This window comes from Chaetodon trifascialis, chromosome 9 (assembly GCF_039877785.1).
Source record: "Chaetodon trifascialis isolate fChaTrf1 chromosome 9, fChaTrf1.hap1, whole genome shotgun sequence".
Classification (NCBI taxonomy): Eukaryota; Metazoa; Chordata; class Actinopteri; order Chaetodontiformes; family Chaetodontidae; genus Chaetodon; species Chaetodon trifascialis.
Genome location: NC_092064.1, coordinates 19,640,797 through 19,667,582, shown reverse-complemented (window position 1 = coordinate 19,667,582; position 26,786 = coordinate 19,640,797). Strand labels below are relative to the sequence as shown.

The 26,786-nt window shown below is 44.3% G+C and overlaps 2 protein-coding genes across 5 annotated transcripts; both read left to right on the top strand.

Annotated features, from left to right (window-relative positions):
- Positions 1-1,676: 1,676 nt before the first annotated feature.
- Positions 1,677-14,942, top strand: clasrp (CLK4-associating serine/arginine rich protein). 4 transcript variants are annotated; one of them, XR_011602470.1, is made up of 21 exons: positions 1,677-1,807; positions 3,252-3,391; positions 3,880-3,977; positions 4,075-4,176; positions 4,959-5,038; positions 5,293-5,377; positions 5,489-5,625; positions 5,970-6,066; positions 6,591-6,669; positions 6,749-6,822; positions 6,921-6,962; positions 7,055-7,258; positions 8,700-9,017; positions 9,101-9,286; positions 9,762-9,805; positions 11,807-11,867; positions 12,001-12,059; positions 12,142-12,188; positions 12,364-12,449; positions 12,698-12,722; positions 14,180-14,942. XR_011602470.1 is itself a non-coding variant. In XM_070970474.1 (21 exons), exons 2-21 carry the CDS (start codon positions 3,293-3,295, stop codon positions 14,220-14,222), a joined length of 1,962 nt encoding a protein of 653 aa, XP_070826575.1. In that variant the 5' UTR covers positions 1,677-1,807; positions 3,252-3,292; the 3' UTR covers positions 14,223-14,942. The 4 variants fall into 4 exon arrangements, 2 of the variants coding, with proteins under 2 accessions (XP_070826575.1, XP_070826574.1); XR_011602471.1 differs by having other exon boundaries at positions 12,698-12,767; XM_070970474.1 differs by having other exon boundaries at positions 9,762-9,801.
- A 672-nt stretch (positions 14,943-15,614) lies between these two features.
- On the top strand, positions 15,615-25,634 carry znf296 (zinc finger protein 296). Its single transcript, XM_070971309.1, has 3 exons — positions 15,615-15,890; positions 18,161-18,505; positions 22,075-25,634. The coding sequence occupies exons 1-3, from the start codon at positions 15,839-15,841 to the stop codon at positions 23,847-23,849; spliced, it is 2,172 nt and encodes a 723-aa protein (XP_070827410.1). The 5' UTR covers positions 15,615-15,838; the 3' UTR covers positions 23,850-25,634.
- The last annotated feature ends 1,152 nt before the right edge of the window (positions 25,635-26,786 follow it).

Below are 26,786 nucleotides of genomic sequence, written 5' to 3'. Positions count from 1 at the left end.
TATTAGGGTATAGTACTTTAGGTAAAAAGCATTTAACAAAAACTTAACAAAAAAAAAAGTCTGAAAATATGCTATATGTAAGCTTCAACCCAGTTCAGTCATGTATGTCATGGTGATGTTAAAATGATAAATTTGCCTTCAAATGACTGTGTGAAAGGAAGGGTTTTGCGTGTCGGGGCAGAGTAAAGTGACTGCAGGGTCACAGCAGTGACAGTTAATGGACAAATGGATGTGACAAATGTGACCTTTGGCCTGTGGTAACAGCGGCAGGCTGGATATGTACACGGGCTTCCTGTCACCACCCTGGTCAGAAGGAAATGTAGGAAATAGAGTTTACACACATTCATGCACACACTACTGTATGTCTGGGACCCTCTCTACACCTGCTGTGCAGCTTCAGGATGTCAGACCCCAGCACGCGGATTGGAAAGTTTTCATTCATCTTAGAAGGTGCTGACGCTCAATTTAAAAGGCCTTTTGTTAATGTTGAGTGCCGTAGTGAACATGTTTCATCTTAATCATACCTGTTTCCATGTTATATCCTGCGTGTTGATAGTGGTGCAGCTAATGCTTATAGGTAAGTTTTCCAGTTTGTCAGTTCCATTTTGAAAAAGACAGAAGCTTGAAAAGAAACTTTCTGGCCTCTGTCCATTTCACTCTCCTGATAGTCGCACAAATATAGGATAATCTGGGTTTTAAGATGTGATTGACTTGTCACTGGGGATCAAAATTTCAATATTTATACAACTGCATATGACAAAAGACTGTTCTAATGACATCCTGCTTTGTCAGACAAAGAAAATTTATGTTAATTCAGTTGATCTGGGTTGACACAGGAAGTATTTCTTCACAAAATAGAGTTTTTCTGTCCAGTTTAATCCAGTTTACCTAATTCCACGGGATAATATCAAAAGTAAGGTGTGTGGCCATCTCTCCTGTCTTACAGGGACATCTTGTGGCAGCAGCAGGTACACAAAGAGTAAAACCACTGACTCAGTTTTTTGACAGTGTGTCACCATAAACATTTATAATATTTGATGACCTAATGATCAAATACAATCTATCATACAGAACAATATATAATATACTATATGTCCATGTGCACTTATTAGATGTTCAAATCCCAACAATAGTTCAAAAAGTAAATGAAATACAATAAATGTTAAGAATATGAGTAATCAATGGGCAAGTGACAACAATAAAGGTTGTGATAAAATCCATCAGACAACATTAAGAATCAGTTATCACATGAGGCCAAATGCTGTAAACTGTAAATTTAATGCTGGAAATCTACATGGAAATGTCTATAAAGTGATCTGAATTGAACTGCTTCAATAATCAGTAAAGTTTACGATTGATTTTGGGGGAAAAAAATAGTTTAATAAAATAATTCTAAACCAGCAGATTTGTGAATTAAAGAACATTTCTGAACTAAAACTTTGAATGAGGCTGTATAAAGACATAGGCTAATCAAAGACAGCAGTCTAAACCTGTTTTGCCACCAATTAACACCAATATTAAACTCTATAACTAAAACTTTATTCATATTTTTTAGTCTAATTTTGACACTTTGTTTATGTGAATATCAAATCAAGCATTACGGCCAGTGTGTGTTCAACACAAGTTGTCTTAGGTGTACTGATGTGGTATATGTGTTTGCAGCGCCCCCGAAGCCTAAGATCAGTACTGCACAGCCCAGCTCCAACAGTTAGTCGCGGGAGAGGAGGCGTGTATCAGCAGCAGTCCGCTAACACCGTCCTCGGCTGACCGAAACTACCCCAGTGTGTGTTTGTGGTTCATAAAACAGGTACACAGCGAAATTTAAAACGACACCGATTCAGTCATACAGCATTTTTCATGTATTGTTGGTGTTAATGAGGCTGCGATACACGCGTTGTTCCTAACGTCTCTGCAGACTAGCTAAACTAAGCTAACATAATATATGCTAGCTGTGATGCCAACTGGCTAACAGCAGCACAGGCCCAGGCTGCATGCGCAACCAGGCCGATGTGTATGCTAACAAACTCTACGATAACTTTGAAAACACTCCTATTTTGCATTGTATTTCGACTCAAAGCAATAGGAGGGGTGCACATATGAGAGAATAAAGTGGAGTCTGTAGTAGATATGAAGTGCTGTGCCATGATAAGCTAAGCCTAACGATAATATTAGATAGTTAGCTAGGGCAACGTTAGCTTGCTCTATAGCCTCAGGCGGTTTTGCTGCTAATATAAAATGAATCTATCAAACAAACAGACAAGGCTTGTGATAAAACGGAGAGGCGTTGAACCTGACATCAAGCACACAGTAACATGGTAGTGCCATTTGATGAAATGCAGTCGTTGCAGTTAATATTATAACAGCTGATATAAATAGTAGACATGATATTCATGTAGTTATGGGTTGTGTATTTAATACACTCAGTCTGAGAAAGTAATTCTAAATGTAGAAAAACTCCTTAATGTATGCGTATAATAAGTACTATGTGTAAATACATGGGCTTTCGTTCAGATTGTTGGTTTGAATGTCACTTTCCTTTGTAACATCAAGTAGTATTTGTTGCAGTCAGGGACACGTCAGTGACTATAGCCATCAATTTATTTTTAAATGGGTCAAAAATAATGTGTATGTCTGTCGAAAACCAGCAACTATATGGAAACTGAAAGGCCTTCTTTGATGTCAATGACTATAAAGCCATGTCTGTGACAGAAGGGGAAAGTTACTCTGGATTGTATTTTTACAAGAAGTCATTGTGCAACTTTCATTTTTGAGTATTGAGAAAAAAAAATAGAAAAGAAGTAAAGGTAACTTCTTTGCATTGTTTGTCTCCTCAAAAGGTGCTGAATGATCCAAAATATTAATATAAATCAAATTTATATATGTATATAGTAAAATCATCCCATCATGCTGTACTTAATAAGAGTCACTATTCACTGTTTGTATCCTGGGTAAATGTAGAATAGAGCCTCAGCGCTGTGCTCTCAGATGTATTCATATGGTTTCTTAATTAGGTGAGAAATAACATCAGTGAAATGATGTTGCAGTCAGAAGTTATGTAGAGTAATCTCTCAGAAGAGCTCTGTCTGTGCAGTTTGTCCAAGTCAAGTATTTGTTAAAAACATTGTCTGTGGTACACCAGTCTTCTGGTCTTGTCACTCCATGTGTTTCATCTTTCCTAACTTTCCTCTCGTCTTTGGATGCTCTCCTCTTGTGCTCTCTCCCATGTTCCTTTCCTCTTTGCCACCTTACAGCAGCCGTGCCCCGCCGCGCCCCCACCCCAAGCGGAGCCGTCATGTGGCAGGAGGCCCGCAAACATGAGCGCAAGCTTCGTGGCATGATGGTAGATTACAAACGCCGAGGCGAGCGCCGGCGGGAGTACTACGAGAAGATAGTAAGTGACTTATATATTCTGATATCTTTGGCAGCAAGCCAGAGCAAATGTGATCCTCTTTGTTCAAAGTGCTGTGTGCTTTCTCTGAAAACATGATATTTTTATGACATCTCATTTTTCCAGATCTTGCCTCTGTTGTCTTTTCTGTTGAGTCACTGTTTTGAACATTAAGTTGGCTGATGCATGAAGACTCTGCCAGTTGTTTTTTGTTCTGTCTAAATGGAACCTGATTTAGATGCCAGATAAACAGTTCAGTATCACATTTGAAAAGGCAGACAGAAAAGATTTGTTCATCCTCCTTTTACAAAACACTGTCAAGTAGCACCATGTGCGTATAGCTGTAATTGTGCTTCTGCTTTGAATAGTAGATGAAATTGAAAAGTTAAACGGCTATGCAGTGTAATATCTGTCTCTATTTGGTTAGTTGTTTTATTTGGTTGCAGGATGTTAATGTATTGTTACTTGACTGCTTCGTTTCATCTCAACAGAAAAAAGATCCAGCTCAGTTTCTTCAGGTTCATGGTCGAGCCTACAAGATCCACCTGGATCCCGCTGTGGCACTAGCTGCAGAGAGCCCCATCAACATGTGAGAAAACACACACGCACATCACATATACTGCATATTACACACATATCAGATGGAAAGTACTCAAGGGAACCTCTTCCTCTTGTTTTGTCAAAAGGATGCCATGGCAGGGAGATGCCAATAACATGATTGACAGGTTTGATGTGAGGGCACACCTGGACTACATCCCCACCTACACACCTCCACTGCTCAACACATCGTAAGTCTTAAAATGACCTAAACCTCACATTTAACTCCAGAATCCGTCTTGCGTGAATATTTTGTTTCATTTCTTGCCTCGTGATTGTACACACTTGTGGGCGCTGTGAAGACATTCATGCATTCTTCACAGATTTTTCTACGTTATGACATTTGAAGCACAAAACAAAGCACCATGCCGTAACATAAAATTATGTTTTCAAAGAGAGTGCTTTGCAGTATTAAGCAGAGAGGCTTTTGTCTTGTTTGTGTTCATTTACTTGTTTTCATTCTGCTACAGTCAACACAATTACAATCTTTATCTTATATACTGAACCAATAAGTGTATGTATAAACTTGAGTCAAATGATTTTTTAGTAGATGTAAAGCTAGAGGAACAAAATATTCAGCCTTTTGGCTTCTGAAATGCATCAGATGTTCAGTGAAATGTAAATCAACTGTTTTGCATATTATGCAAACATTAAAAAAAAAGTCCTGTGAAGTTTTCACTGTGAAAATCATGGTTTTACTTAAGTTCAACGTTTCTTGCTCACAGAATTGCTGAAAGCATTTCCTACCTCCATAAATCATTTGAAAACCCCGTTTTTTAAATATTGTTCTGTACTTCACCTCACAGTTTCGTTACTCTACTCTTGCATTAGTGCGTCACCACTGGTGTTCAAATCGTAGAGATCCTTGGAGGTTTCAGCCTCAGTGAGAAGGAAAATGCTCAGCGTGGTGAGATTCAAGTATTCAGTCAAGTGGTAAATGTGAAAACCTCCTTTTGCTCTTTGTCTAATACAGCACTCCGGAGCAGGAGATGGAGGAGAGAAAGTGCAATTATGAACGTTACAGAGGCCTTGTGCAGAATGACTTTGCCAACAGTGAGTATCATAAACTTCATAGCTGATGTTCTTTCAAGAAAAAGTTGAATTTCATTTGTCTGTGGGGTTACATCAGGGCTGAGTAATACATCCATTAATTTTCAAGCTTTGTCGAGCAACTGTTAATGCATTTCACACATGATCTTTGCTGCATATGTTGACTTAATGTGGCTATAATAGTCTGTTAACCTTCCCTCAGTGGGTATATTTTGAAGTGGTGTTGTGCTCTTAAACTCCCTGCTGTCCTCCCACAGTCTCTGAGGAGCAGTGTTTATACCAGATCTACCTGGATGAGCTCTACGGTGGCCTTCAGAAACCAAATGAAGACGAGAAGAAAAAGTATGTCTTTAAATGTTATTAAAAGGAATGTTTTCTTCCCCACGTGATTCTTACAGTTTGTAAGTATTTAAGTTGATTATGTATTTCTAAATTCTTCCTCCCATTGTGCAGATTGGCTGAAAAAAAGGCCAGCATTGGTTACACCTATGAAGACAGTACTGTGACAGAGCCTGACCCCCAGTCAGACAAAGATGAAGACAATTCAGAGAACAGTGAATCTGAAGAGGATGAGGGCATCCCAGATATTGGTGAGGAAATTTACACATTAGGAACAGTAAAACTTCAGAGACAGAAAAAAAGCATTGAAGCTGAGCAGCTTGAGAAACAGGATACAGAGCAGAAATGTGCACCAAGAAATTACAGCAGCTTTCAGTTTGTAGATCAACAGTTTAAAAGAGAACATGATCATATCTGTCTGTCCTCAATATTTACTTCTCCAATCTGATGAACTGGATATCTCTTCTGAAAATGCAAATGTCTGTCTCTGCAAATGTTTGTCTTACACAAGTCTGAGGGGAGAATTTGCTTTGACATCTTTCTTTGTGCCATGTTGTGTGTCTGTCTGTATGTGTGTCTGTCTGTGTGTGTTCAGATGTGGAGGTTGACGTTGATGAGCTGAACCAGGAGCAGGTGTTGGACCTTAACAAAATAGCAACCCCATACGGAATGGCTGAAGGAGACTTTGTTAGGTAACATCTCACAGATTGTCTTATCATGTCCTGAAGATCAGATGTAGAGCAGAGCGAAAATACAGGTTTGGAAGGATACAACTCCCATTGGTTTTGTAATGTGCTGTGATTTGTGATCCTCAGTTTACAAATATATAAGAAATCCACAGTGAGTGGCCATGTAGCCACTAGCTTATTGATCTCATGGCTCCCTGATGTAGAACCCCTTCCTTCATTGCAGTGTACATGGACAGTGCAGCCTATTCAAAAAACAAATCTGAATTCATTTACGGGATCTGGCAAGTAGTTTCTTGTCTTGCCAATGTCCTTGAGCATGTGTGACGAGCTGAGAGGAATAAACTTAACTTTCCATTTTCATAGACATATTGCACCTAAATCAACTGCATGACTCTTGTTTGTTTGAGGACTTCAGTTGTTTGCGTTCATATTTCAATAAACAGTTAAAATTATGTTAAACTGTGAAACATTTTACACCGTTGACATAACGATTGTGTAACATTATTAACATGATACATGTTTATCAGGATGTTGAGGAAAGACAAGGAGGAAGTGGAGGCCATCAAACATGCCAAGGCTCTGGAGGCAGAGAAGGCCATGTACTCTGTAAGATAACATCCATCCAGGAATGTGTGTCATGTGATTGTTATAAACGTGTTTTAAGTGACATGTTCGATGATCTCAGGGCCGGCGATCTCGCAGACAAAGAAGAGAGTTCAGAGAGAAGAGGCTAAAAGGTAGACAGATCAGCCCACCGAGGTAATTTTTTGTTGCCCTTCCACAGTTTTTCCCTTTTTAATGACAGCCCTATTACCTCAAAACATTTTAACATACATCCTCGTCCACTTGTGTTTCAGCTATGCCAGGAGAGACAGCCCGACATATGATCCTTATAAAAGGTGAGTTGACTGCTTGATTTCTTCACTCGCTGTTCTGTCGTGTCCGTATGTGCGTTTCAACTTTATTTTCTGATTTTTCTGAACTCTCTCAGGCCAGAATCTGAGTCGAGCTCTGAGTCGAGATCGCGCTCTCGTTCCCCCGGTCCAGAGAAGATCACCTTCATCACCAGCTTTGGAGGCAGCGACGATGAAGCCGCCGCAGCAGCAGCAGCCGCAGCAACGCAAACAGCCGCTCCTCACTCTGGCCACGCCCCCTCCAACTTGCAGCACCCTGCAGGTCATAGCAGGGGCTCCCGGTCGGTAACTTTCCATCTTCCTGGCTTTTCATTGGTTGTTTTCCTCTTACAGTCAATTTGTTGTCTGTTTAAATGACCACAGCTGTTGAGGCAGAAAGAAATACTGAAGATGAATTACTGATTTTTGTGGTAGGTGAGGTGGATTCTGGTTTTTTATCAAGTTAAGTCAGTGCAAAAGTTGCTGCAAAGTAACAATTGCACCTCTTCCACACTGCATGTGTGCTTTGACAAAATGCATGTGATTGGATAGTTTTAAGCATTGACACAAACTGTGTACTAGTTAATGATTATGGCAGTGCAGTGGCTGGCAAGTAGGGGTGGGCGATACAACCTAAAATTTATGTCTGCTTTTTTTTTTTTACTGACTGTATTATACCACAGTATTATAATAATGAAAGGAGTACTGAGGGGGGATGAAAATGAGGTATAGACGTACACGTTTTGAAAGGAGTAACCTGCCCCATAATGCAGGTTAATTATAGAATTTAATGTTAGACAAGGGGAGGATTAGGCATCTAACAGCATTTGACAAAAACCCGAAGTACATTATATAACAGTAGTCAGTGTACCACTGGGCTTGTGTATCAAGTACATTTACATACGACAGTAACAGACACACATACTGATGCAGCATGCAGCTGAGGGAGCTTTCTCCTATCAACAAAACAAGCTGAGCTTGTGTTGAATGTGGAGATAACGTTCAGTCTGGGTGTACAATAGACGCTTCTAGCCACGTTAGCCACGGAACATGCTAACGTCAAATAACGCAAAATAAAAATGGCAAAACTCACAGGTTCTTCCAAACTTTCAAGTTTGAAGTTACGTCGATCCATCCTTGAGCTTCTGTTTTGAAGTTAATCCTGCTTTGTATTGGCCCTCAAAGCAATCAGAAGTAAAGTTTTCCAGTTGTTGTGGGTTCAATTCCCATAATCCACTGGATCTTCACTTCCTCAGTTGTTGGAAATAGATGAAGACTTTTTTGTTGGTTCTTACAGCCAACAACAGAAAAATTGGCATGCTTTGCTTGCAGTGTTACTTTCCAGATCACTGTTACTGGAGTCGATGTTGTAGTGAGGAAAAAGAGTAGTTACTGAATGTAACTCCAATTCTATGAGTGCGCGCAGCCCTCTACCACCTCTACTGCATGTTATTGCAGTCACAGTGAAGCACATTATTTACATATTATTACTTTTATTACGGTAACAATGGTATTGCAAAACGTGTCGTGGCAGAATGCAACACTGGTTACTGTGACGAACGTGGTATACCGCCCACCCCTACTGGCAAGTAAATGAAATTTTTATATTTTAATTTTTATGGCTATATAAAGTCATCATGTGACCGTAAGATTTCTTTAAAACAAGTAAACAGACCTCTTCTGAAGCTAGACTAAGCGCTGGGCTGATGTTGTTACTCAAACAGTGCGTCTCTGTTTATCCAGGAGACGAAGGTCATCCTCCAGTCGCTCCCCTTCCTCCTCCTCACGCTCCTCATCTCGGTCTTCCTCTCGCTCTTCTTCCCGTTCACGCCGTGCCCGACGTGGACGAGGGGGAAGGGATGGGTGGCGATCCAGGACACAATCACGGTCGAGACGACGTCCCAGATCTCACTCCCGGGGTAGAGGAGGGAACGGAGGGGGCGGATCCTGGAGGAGACGTGATCGGACATGCTCGCGGTCCAACGACCGAGACAGAGAGCGAGAGAGGGACAGAGACAGGGACCGGGACAGGAGACGATACTCAGCACGCAGGCGAACGAGGTAAGATTCCCCCAGTGTCTCCCCGCAGTTACTGATTCATTACGCACATGAATGACTCAAACTCTCTTTTCATGTTCTGTCAGGTCCCGTTCCAGCTCACGGCAGGGGGGCAGCTCGAGGCGAGGGGGTCGGAGCAGCGGAGGACACCGGCGTGGAGACAGCAATAGCCGCAGTCCCTCTCGGTCCCCGAGTCGCACTAACCACAGTCCCTCCCCTGCTCACAGAGGAGGCCAGCCCTCTGCCAGCATTGTTTGTGACAAGCTAAGAAAGTAAGAAGACCATATAAACACTGCAGCAGAGACAAATCTCAGCTGAAACACTTCTTTTAAGTAGCTGTGGATGCTTTGATCATTATGTCCTAAAGGATTGTGTTAATAGTTTGGCAACGATCAGTTTAATACCAATTTATCCGCCAAGGAATATGCAGGTTTTGGCTGTTCAAAGCTGATTTTCTTGGTCAAAGTGCAGTGATGCAGAATTAAGCCTGTGCTACAACTCAACCATCAAACAATTTAACACCAAGTATTTTGGGAAAAACCCAGCACAGTAATTATTAAATGTTATAGAATAATGCATGACTTGATTAATTGATAATTGATTTTTTTTTTTACTAGTTAATGTATTGTCGTGTTTTTTAATGCCTGTATACCTCGACACAACAAAGCACTAAAGTTTTTTTGTTTCACGTTAAATCAAATGTTGTCTTCACCCCCAGCTGATCGTCTTCTCTCATCCTCTCTGCAGGCCTGATACTCCGGGTGGTAAAGAGACGGGAGCTGCCAAAGTCAGTAAGAATTTGATCTAGCTGGGTTTCTTGCTAAAGCCTACGCCTCCCTCATCCCTGACAGGCTGACATGGTTGTCCACCAGACTGGGATGTAGAAGCCATTGTTGCCTACAGAAAATAAAATGATGTGATTTTTTTCTTTTTTCTTTTTTCCCTGCACTGCAGTCAAAGCCCTTCATCTACTTTGCAGTTGCCATTACAGTATTCTTCACCTTCTCAGTGTTTTGCTGGGAAGAATGTGAACTTGTCGACACTGAAAAGTGACAGACTGAATTAATGCTGCCATCTCTGTATGGAGTGAACATTTAGGCACCCGGTGAAGTCATCGTCTTGATTGTGCTTTTAGTCTGCATTGTGCATGCATGTATACATATACATGTGGGTGAGAGAGTGCAGAGTCTTTATATCTGTTTGTAGTCTCAAACACACGAAGCATATCACATATCAGTGGCCCCAAGAGGAAGAAGATGACTTCTTTTGTTACAACTCATGAATCAGTATTGGCCAAGTGATCATTTAATAGTGACAGATGACATTTCATTGATTGAAAAGGACCACAGATGTGCTCTGGACTGCCGTTTTTGGACTTGTTTTAGCAAGGAGCGAGCGTGCTCTCACTCTCAGAATGAAATGCTTTACGTCCCACGTACAGATCGAAGACTTGAGATGAGAGTTAAAGGAGCAGTTGGACATTTTTGGAGATACACTTACATCTTGCAGAGTGAAAGGAGGAAATAGATTCCGCTCATATGACTGTATGTGAAATATGAAGCTATGGGTAGTTAGCTTAGTTTAGTGCAGAGAGGGGAAAATGACTAGCAGGCAACAAAATCCCACTGCCAGCACCTCTGAAGCTCACTACACGCTATATCTAGTTGGTTGAATCTGTACCAACAGAGTAAAAAACAACCAGTCACAATTTTATGGGGGCTTATGTACCTTTTTATCTAGTAAATGAACCAGGTATAATGTGTTCATTAGTGAGCTTTGGAGGTGCTAGAGGGTGAATGGATTTTGTTACCTTTGGAGAGAGGCAGGCCAGCTGTGTCCCTCTTTTTCCTGTTTTTATGCTAAGCTGAGCTAACTGGACGCTGGTTGTAGCTTCATGTTAAGTGTACAATCAGAGTGGAATCAATCTTCTCACTCCGCAACAGAGTGAGTAAACCTATTTCCCTAAATGTACAACTATTCCTTTAAAGACTAAATAACAATTCTTTGTTATATTCTAATACACTGGACCCTTTTCTGCCCTGACCTGTCTTCTCTTTTCACTGTATTTCCCAGCAAAGAAGAAAAGATTTGAATGTACTCAGACAAACAAACAGAGTAGAAGTTATTATCTGCTCCTCTGTTAAACTTGCCTGCGGTGTTGTGACCTGCAGTTTTTCTTGCCTGGCCAGGTTTAAACGGCCCAGCGATGGGCGTGTCACTGACAAAATGCCACTGGCTCTCTCTAAACTCTCTGAACTCACCGGACCTGAACTTGCCCACGTCTCACTTTCCGACTGACTCCTTCTATTTCTCCTTCTCCTCCTGCTGTCCTCCTCCCTTTTTTCTCTCTTGACGGTGTTTGCAAATATAAATATACTGTGTAAAGGTTCATGTGACTGGATCCTGTCCTGCTTCTAAACTATCCTACAGCAGCTGCAAGCTACAGTTTGCCTCTGTCCACACACACACACACACACACACACACACACACACACACACACACACACACACACACACACACACACACACACACACACACAGCCTGTTCAGCTAGAAAGATTCCTGTGCGCTTGTTGACTCAACAAACATCACACTTAATTAATTTATCTGCGGCCTTTTTATCTCCACCAGCAACTGTACAAAAAGGTGATGGCACTGATATAGTATAACAGCACAGTGCCTTTGATCTCTCTCACTCACTCCCACACACACAAACACACTCAATCACACACACACACACTTTTGTCAGGCTGTGAAAGTATGTGCTGCTAACACAGATGTGTCACCTGCAGCCCAAGATGACCCCACAGGAGCGTCTGAAGCTACGAATGCAGAAGGCGCTGAACAAGCAGTGTGAGTACAGCGGAGCACTGAAACGGCTCAGAGCTCATGAACGTGTTCGGATGTTCGTTTTGTCATGTTGTAACCCAAATTACAAAGGTAATAGAACTGATTAGTTGTTGCCACCCCGCCCCTTGTCCTGCAGCCAAGGCGGATAAAAAAGCAGCCCAGGTGAAGATCCAGCAACAGGAACACAAACGACAGGTGTGTGTGTGTGGAGGGGTCCGGCAGGAACAGCTACTCTGTTGCTCTGCATCTCTTCTCATACTGTGTGTTTATTTTACAGGAACGAGAGGGAGAGCTACGAGCCATGGCACGCAAAATCCGCATGAAGTAAGAATCTGTGTGTGTGTGTGTGTGTGTGTGTGTGTGTGTGTGTGTGTGTGTGTGTGTGTGTGTGTGTGTGTGTGTGTGTGTGTGTGTGTGTGTGTGTGTGTGTGTGTGTGTGTGTGTGGACTGCTTGGTATTTGGATGTTGCAGTTGTCTGACCCAGAGGCTCTGCGTTTAGGGAGCGTGAGAGACGTGAGAAAGAGAGGGATGAATGGGAAAGGCAATACGGGCGACAGAGCCACTCGCCCTCTCCCTCCAAATACGGTAAGACTTTAGGTTTCTGATCACAAATAGCCACATGGATCTAATAAAATAATAGTTTGGTTGAGCCTAGTGTTTGTTGTGTGTGTGTGTAGTCTTTCCTACTCAAACAGAAGTAACCAAAATATTTAATCAGCTACGCCTCTGTCTGATTTGCTGGCGTCAGTTTGTGTTCTGACAGTTTTATTGGCTCTAAGATGTTGTGGCATGCTATTGTTTTGATGGTGTGCTCTGCGTCCTCTGTCCCTCAGGCCGAGAACACAGCTCATACAGAAGGTATGCAAGAAGCCACAAGAATCTGCACAGCTCCGATGAAGCAGAGTCAGTTGTGGGATTTGTTCACATTAATGCACAAACACTCTCAGAGGCCTTTCATATGCAGAACTTCAGCTACTGCGGCTTTTTCTTCACTTAACTATCAAATCAGTTTGTCAGGTGTTGGCGTGGAAGACAGGCCAAGAACAAACATAATCCAGTACAAGTTAATGCCGAAAGTCAAACAAAATACCTCAGACTTTTCACTGTGATTAGTTTTTCCTGAAAATAGAAACTTCTGCCAGTTTGAACTTCAACACATTCATTAATTTATTTATGTGAAGCAAGTTTAGAAACATTTTTAGCCTCAAGTAGAGCCAGATGTGATCGATGCAGATGTTTGAGAGTTTAAAAAGTGTGACATCATGTCAGCTGATATTTATCTTTTTGTTTTTCTTGCTTATAACTAAACTTCAGGGTGTCCTTAAAATGCCTTAAATTCAGTTTTATACACATTCAGCCTTAAAATGGGTCTTAAATTTGAATTTGTGAGGTCTTAATTCCTATGAACAGTTTATATGATTTCATCTTTTTTCATGGAAGGTCCACATTTCTGATGTTATAAATCTTTAAACCTAATAGTGTCTTTTAACTTTACACCTGCACTTACTTGTTGGCACAGTGTAGATTAACCTAACTCACTCTGTTCCTATATAAAACCTGCCTGTGCATGGGAGCACAGACCCTGCAATGCTTGAATAAGAAAAGATGATTTGTCTGAACAGGTCTTAAAAAGGATTTGAGTGTCTGATACCTGTAGACACGTTGAAATATTAATAATAAACTTTATTTATACAGCGCAGTTACAGAGTGCTTTACATGGTTGAACCAGGATTAAAACAGAATGAGGCAAATAAAATCACACAATTATAATAATGTAAAATAAACAAAGAATGACATAAATCCCTTTTTTGAAAGTTTTTCTTAGATATGAACTAGATTATTTTACAGTTGAAAATGTTTAAATACAGATCGTTTATCATAGTTTTCTGCAGTTTTTCTGTTGGCCAACATACACACAGTCACATGTCTGAGATACTTGTGTGACTCAGTGTATTGATCCAGAAGTCATCCATTCTTATTCAGACTAACCAGTTAATCTATGTTAATCCTAAATGTTATTAAGGACACAATCTCTGATTCATATATTTCAAAGAGGTTGCCAAAACCACCAGGATATGAAATGCTGGACTGAAGACTGCTGCTCTGCCAAACTGACAGATATTTACTACACGGAGTAACATTGAACGGCTCAGTCTAAGTCCTGGACTTAAACAGGACTTTTATATTAGATTATGATCAACTGAGGGACAAAATGCTTCTTTTTAGAGATCAGAGACACCTGTCCGTTTTCTGTCTGATGTTTGTCAGATTATTCTGCTCTCAGCTTGATACTGATGCATCTTTTGTTTTTCCAGGAGGTCGCGGTCTCGCTCACGGAGTCCATACTACCGATACTGAGCTGTGGAGAACATGGACACATCCTGCAGACCCTTCAGTGCGGTCCTTTGTTACTGGCACACATCCTGTCCAACAAAAAGCTCATTACATGGAAATATGAAGAGATGGACTGATTACCTGTTGGCTAGTAGACTAACTCATAAATCTGTACCTGAACACTATGTTCTCTGCATCTACAGAATATATCATTTTGACTGTGATTCCTTAGTTTCAGTAATTACACAGCTGATTGGTTCAGACAAGCAGAGCTCGATCTGCCCTTTTAATTTCAGCTTCGTCTCGTAAAGAGACAGCAGGTTCGTCAAATCTGGTTTCTTCTGCATGCTCCTTTTATTCCTTTTCTGCCTGAATGGTTCTCAACATGGACTCGCCTGGAGACGTTTGTGTTTCAAAGTCCTTAACTGTAAGCAATATCTCACCTTTTACCTCACTTCTTCCTCATCTCATCACGCTCTCTATCTGCCTTTTACTTTTCTCTAACAAGAAATGCTCAAAGACCATTGGTAACGACTTTCACGTTGTACAGGATATTTATACACATCCATTTGAAACCTCTTTATGAGAACAGATGCAAACAGAGTTAATGTATGAACTGAATCTGTCGACCACTCTTTTTTATACTCTGTCCTCTGCCAACTGGTGAACAGCAGCAAATAACTTTTTTGTCCTCCATAATGTGGAATGTTCAATACAAAACAAATAAAACCGACTTTGAAAATATCTGCTCAGTTTTTCCTTGTCTTGAATTTCTATTGTTGAACACTGTAAATTCAGGTTTCTATATCAAATTAATTTGGTTTGCATATCTTAAATAACTGATATTAATCCCCAAAAAGCCTCACATGCTCTGTTATTGAGGCCCTTACTTCCCGTTGAATTGTTCAGAGGCTGCAGTTTGCTTTTTTCGTCAGGAGGGGGCGACAAACCTCAGCTCTGCAGCCAAAGACCTTTCACTGCAGCTTCTTGTCACTTCTGTGTCATTCTGCGACCTGTGAGGCGTTTTTTCTGGGTGTCTGCTGTCTTCTGATGGCCGTTTATCACTCACAGCTGCTCAACAAGAAAAGGAGAAATGAATGTTTCTATGGTTGCAGTTTGGTTTCGGAGACACCTGTAGAAAACCAAAGAGGTACTTCCTCGGAGCTGCGGAAGGGGAACTACATGTTGATTTCCACTATCGGATGTGAAATGATTGATTGAAACACTGGTAGAAAAAAAATAAGTATAGTGAGTAAAAAAAAAAAAAAAAACCCTTGAGAGTGGCACAAGAGCGTGTCTCCGGAGCGTGTTACCGGAGGAGGGCGGGGTCAGGGTCGTGGGAGCGGGGCGGGCGGTGCCTACAGTCGCCCATGCCCCCTTTTGCCCTCCGCTCGCAGCGGGGGAAGAAGCGTGAACTTGAACGCAGCCTTTACTGCTCAGTGCGAGTCCAGGCAGAGGCCAGCCAGTCTTATCAGTCTGTCCCCGCCGCCTGGGTTTCGGTCAACTTATCGGAGAAGGAGCAGCTGGACTGTCTTTGGTGTTTGGAGGTTGTCTTCGTTTTCTTTTTCTTTTCTTTTTTTTTTTTTTTTTTGGAGCTGTTTGGGACCCAGAAAGGTGCCAGACGCGGAACGCTCGTCGCGATGTCCAGGCGCAAACTTGGAAGCAGACCGCAGCACCTGAGTGCAATTCAAGGTAAGCCGGAGGGAGCAGCGGTGTGCGGGCACGTTCAAAGTGCTGCGGACGGATGAGATGTTGTTTTAGGTGAAACTAAAACAAATTCAGGTCACAGCTTTGTGTCATTGGAAGTCTGCGCGCACGCTTTGGATGCGCGCTGGCACCAAATGATGGATGATTATGTCCTTTTAATTATCTAGCATGTAAAAAAAAAAAATGCTACAACACTTTCCGGGAGCATTTAAACTATCTTTGTCCGCACGCTCATCTCAATCATGCCGATATGGATGTATTTTTAATCTCTTCTGTTGACTTCATAAGCAAATATTTGAATAAGGGATTATAATTTTCTTGTCATGTTTATCCTGATGCGTACCATAGCTGCACTTGTGTTCATAGAGGAAGGACCGGTTTATTGGCACGCTGTCTTCAGGCTACAGGTCCGAACACGATGATTAATATTTCCAGGTTAAGCGATGATCAAGTTTCTCGGTCGGTCTCTGGGACAGTTTCCCTCCGCTGCATCTGGGACGCACAAGAGACTCGGTCCACCCTGCTTCATGGCCTTAAATGATCTAGTTTTTAATACTTGTTTTGACAATTAAATGTTAATTAAAAAAAAAAAAAAAAGAATAGATCCCATTCAGACTGTCCGTTTGATCCCATTCAGACTGTTCAAACATAAAGCTCACAAAGAAACGACATGTTTGAATGGAGCAAGAGAGAAACTTCAACACCGTTTGTGTTTTTTACAGTTCTCTACTGGAGACCAGTGGTGCGTGTCTGCTGTGACCACAGGCCCTGACTCAATCGTGTGTGTGTGTGTGTGTGTGTGTCTGTGTGTCTGTGTGTGTCTGTGTGTGTGACCGCGCCTTGCAAGTCTGCACAAACAGCGCAGCCCCGAAACAGGAAAGGTGACATTTTTCAGCAACAACTGGCGAGATCCGACTTCAGACTGTACTGTCTGTACCTGTCCTGTATGTTAGCCGGCCTAGCCCGGGCAGGTGGATCCAGTCGAGACATCAAGGTGTGCCAATGACCGCGTTGAGCAATAGTCTACTGACCCCTCCTCCTCCTCCTTAAAGAGCTCTCTACCTGTGAGACTTTCTTTTTAAGAGGTTTGGTTGAAGTTCAGTCCGCTGTTTCACTCCTCTTTACACCCTTCAGCTCTCTGTTAACCACAGAAGATTTGTCAAATTGTGAATGCTGGCACAGATGAGCTGTCCTGTTCATACACCTAAACACAACAAACATACCATCTGCTCTTATCTCAAACACCTTCAGTCATTTTTTTTTCCTCTCTCTTTTTCGTGCAATCCACTTCCTGTTGAGAAACTCCCGCTGCCTGTGGCTGGTAGGGCAAGTTGTAACTGTGAGCACAAGGTGAACACCTTGGTCAGTTACAACTGGCTTCTTTTTTTTTTTTTAGATCAACAATTTCACTTGTCAGCACATGGTGGTAGTCTGATTAACTGGGGGGGTTGATGTTCCTGCTGAGGTGGACAGTTGGGCTCCCCCTGTGTCACCCAGCTGCAGCCTCAGTCAGAGCGAGCGGATCTGTTTTGGGTTGGTTAAAGGAAGTGGTCAGTATTGGCTGAGCATGATTGGCCTCGTTGCTTTAGAGCCCACAACTGAAACTAGCACTTTCAATCGGCCCGCCTGTTTGTTGTTCCACTGAGGTCTAACAGTATTTGTGCCACGCTGGGTCGTTAATTTGTACGAGCACAGACAAAAACTCCCTACGCTGAAATCATTTAAGATGCTCTGGTCTCGTCTTGATTTGTGTGTGTGTGTGTGTGTGTGTGTGTGTGTGTGTGTGTGTGTGTGTGTGTGTGTGTTTTGGAGACATGGCTACAGGTTTGTGTTAAAGTGACATCTGTGCTTTAGAGATACTGTGAACCTTTTTATAGACAGTGTCAGCTGTCTAAGAAAACTACAGTGAAACGAGATTGTCTCAATTTATCTGATGATTATTTTCCCAATTACTTGTTTGGTCAATAAATTAAAGTCAGAAAAGTGTGAAAATGTCCGAGGTGACGTCTTCAAATGCCTTGATTTGTTTGACCAACTGCCCAAAGACACTCGAAAACTTGAAAATGTTCTTTTTTATTTCTGTTTTCAATACTAAGATGTTGCAGTGATCAAATCCCTGTGTAATGGACTGCACTTGCGTTCGTGTCCTAGCTGTCATGTGTTTCTCTGTGTATCAGGATTGTTGAATTTAAAATGTTCAAAGGAGGAAAAGTCACATCTGTTATTCACTGAAATTTCTTTGTAATGTTTCTCAGATGCCACTGACATGGCGGATGCCACCAGTCCATCAGACAACCAGCCTGCTCCTCCACCTCCTCCTCCACAGGTCCAGGCTCCCGACGAGGGTCGTGACCTCCTGACCTGCGGCCAGTGCAGCCGCGCCTTCCCCCTCGCCCACATCCTGGCGTTCATCCAGCACAAACAGGGCGGCTGCCGCTCCCGACGACCGGCCCCTGACGCAAACGCCACACCCCCCTCACCTGCCAACCGAGCGCAGCAGCACGTAGCCGGCGCTGAGCTGGGGCCGGGCTTCATCGAGCTAAGGAGAGGGGCCACCAGGAGGGAGGAGCCCGGCGTGAAGGCGGAGCACAGCAAAGCAGGTGAGTGAAGGAGACGCCGAAAAAGGAGGCAGGTTGCTAATTAGTGACTCTGTTTTTTGCTTTGTTTTATTGTTTTTTTTTCAACCGCTCTCCTCTTCATTTAACAACTGTCCCCCCCTCACCCACCTCACGCGTCCAGCTCATTAGCTAGCCGTTGCCATTAGCAGACCTGCGTGAGTTAGTGACGCACTGGCTAATTGTGTGGAAAGGATAGGCGTTCAGAGGGCGTTCGGAGGGTCCCCGAGGGCTCCACACTGAGCAACTGTGCTCCAGAGCTCCTTCCCATCTCCCTGACTGTCAGTCTCTGAGGTGGAATGGCCAGGTAAACATGTTTCTCCCCCTCTGTCACTACGCCCTGGACAACAGAGACCGGAACCACGTCCTCTAGAAACCAGCACAGGAGCACGTTTCGGTGTTGCTGAGAGGGCTGTGATGGCTGTAGTCGCGCGCTGCAGTACGACACGGTCGCAGAGGAGTGGATGTGAGGCCGGCGGTGCAGCTCTCCTCCTCATGACACTGTAATGGAGGACGTTGCATCATGTGCGGCTCCTCTGCCATCTCCCACTGTTCTGCCCTGCACCGAGCCACCTGAGCTCCTGGGAATCTCCCTTTTCTTCATCTTGCTCATCTTGTTCTCCCCCTTCTTCCCCTTGTGTCCACATTTTCTGCATCTTAAACAGTCTGCATCATGCATTAGCACTGATTTTCCTAAAGGTCTTCTTCTTCACGCCTCCTCTGCTGCTGCTGTTTGTTTTATTTGTGGTTGTTTTGAAAAGACGAGCGCGGACGCCCTGATGATCATGCCAAATAGAGGACGTCACAGTGGGGGTCAATCAGCAATTCATGAATTCTCATTAAAGTCCTTTTGAAGAATTTTCATTTCCAGCGCCTAACAGTGTGTTTGAGATGGAGCAGAGTGTTTTCCTGCAAAGGTCAAATGTATTGGAAGGTCATGCCAGTGGAAAAAGGAGTAGCTGACTGCAGATGGACAGAGCGTCTTGCTGCACACTCGCAGTAGGTGTGAGTGCCCCTTTGCATATTTTGAAACTCTCTCTGTCATGTACACATACGTTAGCAGTTCCTTCCTCTGTGTAACGCTCAGGGGACTGGTGCACGCTCCGTTTCCGTTTGTCCACAGCCTGTCTTGTTTTTCTGCTTCAGTCTGTTTTTCATCTCTCGCTCAGTCTCTTCGCTTACCGCCACCAGTTTAGTAATTTGGTGCCCACAGGATTATACAACAAACCAAACATGTGCGCGAGGTGAGGGGGAAAGAGCACGACGGCTTGTGAATAATGAAAAAGTGGATAAGTTTGGATTAAAGTTTTATTAGCAAGCGGAGGCTGTTTGGAGTTTGTAATTCACCAGCTTTTAGTGTTTTATCTCGTCGGATTTTATGGTTCGTGACAAAGTTTGATGCAGGTTAAAGCGGCACGGGACAGCTTTAATTGGACGCCGCGCTGCCTTGAGAGTAATAGGAAGTCTTGTTTTACTTGAGTGGCGTATCGTGGGAGGGAAACCGAAGCTTCTGAGATGACTGAGAGTGAAAGAGCAGTTATCCCACAACAGAAAGGCCCTCCATCTTTTTTTCTGCGTTCTGGAGAGAAGCGGCGAGGACGGAGGAGAAAAGGGGGTAGAAAAGGGAGCGGGATGGATTACTGAAGAGCCGCGTGCATCTGTCTCATTCCTTTTTATTTATTCTCCTTGTTTGTTTTTTTTCCTCATCTCCAACACCCCCCCCTCCTCATTTCTTCCCCCCCATCTTCAACACACTTTCGCTTTGCCCTCTTTCAATCCCCCCCTTCTCCTCCACCGCCGCCTCCTCCTCTCTTTTCTCCTCCCTCTGCCTCCCAAGGGAAAAGAGATTCTGCCTGCTGCTCGTTAGTGCTCCCAGCCAATCTGCATTTTTAATTAGTAGTTATTGCTTCTGCTTAATATTCAAGTGCTACCCCGGGCCAAATGGGAATCCTTACAAAAAAAAAAAAAAAAGCGAGGAGTGAGAGGGGAGAGAGGGAAGGAAAGAGAAACCGGCTGGGTATTGTGTTTCACTCCAGGACCCCGAGACAAAAGCACCCCCCCCACCCCCCCACTGCCCCCCTCAGGGAAAGATTTGGAAGGTTTTGAGGGGGGAGAAGGGGTGAGGAGAGTCGGGGTTGGAGGATGGGTCTCAAGTACAAACCAAAGGGGGTGACATATTTTCGTGGCGTCTCTTGGCCCCCCGTACTACATTATAATCTTTTTATCTCATTTTCTTTTTATCTCCTGAGCCCTGACCTACCTATCTCTCTCTCTCTCTCTCTCTCTCTCTCTCTCTCTCTCTCTCTCTCTTCCTCTTTTTTTCTGCTCTCACTCTTCACCCTATTTTTAAAAGAAGTATCTCAACTTCTGCTGGGTTTCTCCTCAGGCTAGGTTAAAGGACATGAACACCACCACGGCTCCTCTCGTCTCCAGACAGAGGGAGGGCGGGAGAAGGGGAGAAAGAGAAAGAAACAGTTGCTCTCTTTTTCATCTTCACTCTCCTCCCCCCCTCCAGTAACATACAGAAGGATTTGACTTGAGGAAACATGAAAGAGGCTTATACCAGAGTCTGCTTTGAACCTCTCCAAAAAAGAAGGAAAAAAAAAGAACTGTTTTCCCCCTCAATTTGGGGATCTTCTCTCCAATTTTGATTTATGCAGAAAGGCCTCATTTGTCAAGCAGGCTGAGTCAGTGCCTGATTTGCATAAAGCGTTCGTTTTCTACGTTCTGCTAATTAGCAATTTGCAGCTTAATTGGAGAGCGGCTCTCAGTTAGGAGACAAAGCTATCCACATATAAAAATATCTCCAGATGTACTTTGCGACACGGCTCGCCTCTCTGTCAGCCTTTCAGCTCCATTTCTCCATTCTCCTCCTCGCAGCTTTTCCTCGTTTTGCTCTTCGTCACCTGACTCTTCTCCTCACCTTACATTCATTTGGGTCCGCATCAGTCTTTCTGTGCCACTCCTCTGGTAGATTTGGCTTTTATTATGTTGATACTCATGTTCCTGAGCAGCCTTTGGAACTTTAAAGGTGATATAATCAATATTTTTATGCTAGCAGGGGATCACATGACTGCTTGTATGTGAAAGAGGTCGCTTGTGGTGATGAAACCATAGATAACCATAGATAATCACTCAACTCTCCAGTTCCTCTGAGCTCTATGGAGGTCTTTTAACTGTTCTTCTTTTGATTTTCGACTGCAACCTTACTCTCACCTCTGCCATTGCAGTGTTTTTGGCCTCAGCAGGCAGCTATTTTCATGAAAGGCCCACTGTACATGTTCAAGACAAGCGGCAGACAGACAAAGTTAGCATCTGTAGCAGGTGAACATAGTGGAGCATTTAGCAGCAGTAGGTGAAGACCAAAGATCAGCATCATCACATGGACACAAACTCAAAATACGAATCTTGCTTCATATCTGTGTGAAGTTCACCACATCAGCCTTTAAAATGTCAGATGTTGTGTTTACCGCTTGTAACCACAAACATCGACTTATTTGTTCAGTCCTGGCAGAAGTCAAGACATTTCAATTTTGCACATCTTTGTTTTCCAGTGCCCGGGGAGCCCTCCTATTTCACCTGCCAGCAGTGTGAAGGCGTCTTTCAGTCTGCATGGGCGCTCTTACAGCACGCTCAGCACACACACTCCTTCAGCATCTACCAAGAGGACGAGGAGGATGACATAAGAGGTGGAGGAGGAAGGCTTAAAGAACACAAGCCTGCCGCGGCCACTCTGGACCCTCGTCACCTGAGCCAAGCTCTTGCGTCAGCCTTTCAGCCGTCGGCTCTGCGCCTCAGTCGCTCCCGTCAGACACACGCCGCCGCCTCCTCCAGTAACCTGCAGGCTCTGAACTTTTCAGTGCGGCTCAGGGAGCTGGCCGAGGGGAATAATAATACCACCACCGGCAGCTCCCCCGGAGGCCTGATGCTGTCTCCGTCCTCTTCTCCACCAGCAGCCTCACCCTTTCCTCAGACTAGCGCCCTGCAGGCTGACTTCCACTGTGAGCCGTGTGACCAGAGCTTCCAGTCCCTGCGCGCTCTGTCCGCCCACCGCCGGACGCACACCTGCGAGAGGCCCTACCACTGTGGAGTGTGCGGGGAGGCTTTTGCCCAGAGTGGCCAGCTGGCCCGTCACATAAGGAGCCATCACAGGGTGACTGGAGGTGGAGGAAGTGGATATGAGTTGGTGGAGATGGTCATGACGGAGGAGGATGCAGGGAGGCAGGGGATGAGAGGGGGGCTTCAAATGCAGCCCGCTGGAATCATGGGAAAGGGAATGGTTGGTGCAGACATGAGAGCCCAGGGTCCCTCCGAGCTAGACCTGACCCTGTCCAAACACCCCTCCATAGCTTCAGGCCTGATGCTGCTGTCCTCACAGGTTAGACCGTCAGACAGGGAGCTGCTGAGGATGTACCAGCGCCAGAGAGAGGGGGGAGAAGGAGGGGAGGAGGAGACAGAGGGGCAGGGGGAGCCTCAGCACAACTCACCCTGCGCCAGCCCCTCTGAAGGCTCGCTGGAGAGCGGAGAGACGGGAGGCAGCGGCGAGAGCGGCATCGCCAGTGGCAACTGCACGCCCAAACGACCAGAGATGGGCGACAGAGCGCGAGGAGTTGGAGAGTGGGAGAGCGAAAGAGGAGAGATCATGGAGAGGGAGAAAGAGTGGAGCTCAGCCAAGGTCAGCGAGGTGGTGCAGGAATGGCAGAGGGAGAACGAGCGGAGGAGTGTGGCCGTAGGTGTCAGCAGCGGAGGAAATGGCAGCAGTACTACGGCCGGTTCATCTGGTAAGAAGAAGAAAGACGAAGCCTGCGAGTACTGTGGTAAACAGTTCAGAAACAGCAGCAACCTGACTGTGCACCGCCGCAGCCACACAGGTGAGAGACCCTACCGCTGCGGCCTCTGCAACTACGCCTGTGCTCAGAGTTCAAAGTTAACGCGCCACATGAAGACTCACGGCGCCCAGGGAGCGAAGGCTTCCTTTCTGTGCCAGCTGTGCGCGGTGCCCTTCACCGTCTACGCCACTCTGGAGAAGCACCTGAAGAAAGTTCACGGCCTGAGCCACGCCAGCGTCGGCGCGTACGCCCAGGCCAGCGCTGCAGACACTCTGGCCGCTATCAAAGCTGAAGAAGCAGTGGTGGTGAAAATGGAGGAGGACGAAGCCAGTTTGGATCAGATGGAGATGGAGAGCAAATCACAGAGCGATGCGGTGAAAAGCATGGAGGCGGAGGAGGGGCAGAGCCAAGCGGAGTACAGGGAGAACATTGGGAGTCCAGCCATAGTGCCGACTGCGAGCAGCGCAGAAGTGAGCTTAGCTTTGACTTCTGCACCATGAGAGCTGTTCTCATTCACTAATTGACATTAAATGGCACTGTATAGGATTTAACTCGCCCATTCAAATAAAAAGAACTCGTCCCATCATTGAACTGACTGTCAAGCTAAACTGGAATCTTGTTTAAAGAGGAAGCTGAAAAAGCAGCAGGCAGCCCCGTCCTCTCTGCCGGCACGGAGGCGCCCAGCAGCCGTCAGCCACGTTCTTCACAATTGTATGCAAAGCTGCTGGGTGAAACTAAGTGCCTACAGTTCTTTAGACCACAGAGCAAAACAAGGCCATGACATTCAGCAGGGAGATTACCAGAGTTCTTGAACAGGAAGTGAACCGCCACAGTCCACACCGACACAGGAAACTGATCACCATGTTGCAGTGCAGGATGCAAAACACGAGTGATTTATCTCTCTGGTGACCCACCGGACAGGTGGAGACAGATACTAACTGTCAGATAATATAGAGAAGGGATTATATTGAGTGAAAAAGGCCTAGCAGTAGAATGATGTTAATATATTTTCAGCATCAGCGGATGGAGAGAGGTCAGATTGTGCTACTTAGCTGTTGCTGGTTTTCTTTCTTTTCTTTCTTTCTTTCTTTCTTTTTTTTTGAGAAGACCTTTTAAAGACTTAAGATGTTTGAACAGACACTGGGGTGAAAAGAATCCAAACACTGTCTGCCTGCAGTTTCTCAGACTTTTAAAGGCGCTTGGTTGTCACAACACTTGTCACTTAACATAATGTTTACAGGGTTCACATGGCCTGGCAAGGTTGTGCTCCTGACTTTGTGACAGTATGTATGTATGGATTTCTTTTTTCTAATTTTATAAATGTGAATAAGGAGGCTTTAAAGTCTCATTTACTGACATTTTTTTTTTTCCATGATTAGGTTCTATGCATTAAAAAAAACTGCAATTTTACTTACATGTGAAACGGGTGTGTATTATTTTTCTCTATTTGTATCTTATTGTGATGGCAATTTCTCTCTTTCACTGTTTACATTTGTAAAGTGCCGGACTGCTTGAAGCTCATGCACGTTTTTGCAGCCATTTGAAACTGTTTTTTTTGTTTGTTTTGTTGTCTGTGTTCGAAATGTTCCTTATTTATGGATGCTGCATGTTGGTGGTTGTGTAACTGGAAAAAAAAATGCTGTTCCACTGTTGAACTACAGGGTTGAGAGGTGCGGGAGAGGCCGGTTGATTGGTGGAGCTTTGGAAGCGAGCACTTGAGCGCGTGAGCTGTGAATGTTTTCGTGTGTACATATTGGGAAAACATCCTCCGGTGATACTTCCACTTGAACCCTCTGTCCTGTGATCTTGTGTCCACCGGCCGGTCGTAATCACCGTGCCGTGCATCTGACTGGCCATCATGTTTCAGCCATGAGGATTGAACTTCAGAAAGATGCGTTAAATGAAAATCTGTTCATTGAACAGGTATAACAGGACAGATTTGTCAAGTCGAGTGCCGCCAGCTTTGTCGTGACTACTGTGATGATGTTACCATGTCTGATTCCTACTTGCATTCATGTCAGGGAAGACAAATTCTTACGTGTGTTGTGTAATGAACGATTGTGAATGAGTGCAGTGTAACTGTTCAGGGATAATATTGTGTACATAGATTGACATTCTTGCTGTTGCTCTACTTACTGTTGTTATTATTATTAATATTACCTGCCTCCACTTTTGCTAGCATCGTCTCTTTACGCTGAACACTGGCTGTTGTGAAGCTATACTGCTCTTCTTTGTAAACTCAACACCATTTTGTAATTGAGGAGCCTCAATAAAGAATTGAGGTGAAATATTTTGTATCATAGAGTCTTTTTTGTCCTCCTCCCACATTTTTTCTGCTTGTGGTTGCTTTTCTACATTCTTATTCTGGTACCCACAACAAAGCTTTTGAAACTATTTTAAGTATCTTTTCTCACCAGGATGTTGTCTTAGTCAGTGTGGGTCGCTTCTCTGAGGACCACAGTCAGTGCTGAGTTATTAATTTTTAATGTGAGTGTTTGGATTAGGGACCCTCACTCCTTGTTTACATCCTTGTGATGTTACTGGCTTTGTCTAGAAACTGTAATGTAATTCCAGCAGGGTGCATGTGAGTGTGTGTACTATATGTGTGTATGCAGATATATTTGAGTTGGTGTCAGTCACGCTGCAGGTTTTGAGATGAGCACAGCGAGCTGTGATGGGACACAGGCGACAGGGGTTTCTCAGGATGCAAAATAGGGGGGGGGGGGGGGTTGGGGGGGCAGTTTGGTTATTGTTTGTGGGCATGTTAGGAGGCAGAGTGGGGTGGGTTGGGAGTGTCAAGGGGTTGGGATAATTGCTGACTCCATTTTAAGGGCATAAAAACCTCTGCACCAGCATCTCTGGCCTTAACCCCACCCCCAATGAAAATGATGTTCTATGATCCCTCTAGCTCATTAACAGCAGGTCTTTTAATGAGCTTTCAACAGGACGGGGGCTGGGTAGATGAAGGGTGGGGGGGTTATTGCACCAGATGCACACACGCCCACTCCCACCAATTACCATTGTGCTATAGAGAATAAGGAAGAAGTGAAGACAGAAGCCCCTCGGACGCAGATGAGTCAGTTTGTCCGTTTCCCTCCACAGAGACAGAAAAAAAACAGGGAGGGAGGACAGTACAGGTGACAAACAACGTCCTCTGTCTCTCCCTCTGGTAAACTCTGCCCTCCCTGTCTGTTGGGCGCCACAGTGAGCGCCATTTGGTGCTCGTATGGACCCAATTATGTAAGGTAAGGTGATACACAGCGGAACACAGCGCAGTAGCCCTTACAGCAAGTGGATATCTTTTCCACGTCCCCGAGTGCCCTTTGTCTTCCCCAAGTCCACACCTCCCTGAGCTGCTGTCAAACCCTGCACGGACTGGTGTCGACACCCAAGCCAACCAATCACGACAAGCAGAGTTTATAACGTCTGCAAACAGG

What these genes read in the sequence shown, in the direction of transcription:
- clasrp (XM_070970473.1), top strand. Translation starts at nt 3,293, where the DNA reads ATGTGGCAGGAGGCCCGCAAACATGAGCGCAAGCTTCGTGGCATGATG. An exon ending in GCAGAATGACTTTGCCAACA is followed by an intron (nt 5,039 to 5,292) that starts GTGAGTATCATA and finishes GTCCTCCCACAG; the next exon opens with TCTCTGAGGAGCAGTGTTTA. An exon ending in AACAGGAACACAAACGACAG is followed by an intron (nt 12,060 to 12,141) that starts GTGTGTGTGTGT and finishes TTTATTTTACAG; the next exon opens with GAACGAGAGGGAGAGCTACG.
- znf296 (XM_070971309.1), top strand. Translation starts at nt 15,839, where the DNA reads ATGTCCAGGCGCAAACTTGGAAGCAGACCGCAGCACCTGAGTGCAATT. An exon ending in GCACCTGAGTGCAATTCAAG is followed by an intron (nt 15,891 to 18,160) that starts GTAAGCCGGAGG and finishes AATGTTTCTCAG; the next exon opens with ATGCCACTGACATGGCGGAT. An exon ending in GGCGGAGCACAGCAAAGCAG is followed by an intron (nt 18,506 to 22,074) that starts GTGAGTGAAGGA and finishes TTTGTTTTCCAG; the next exon opens with TGCCCGGGGAGCCCTCCTAT.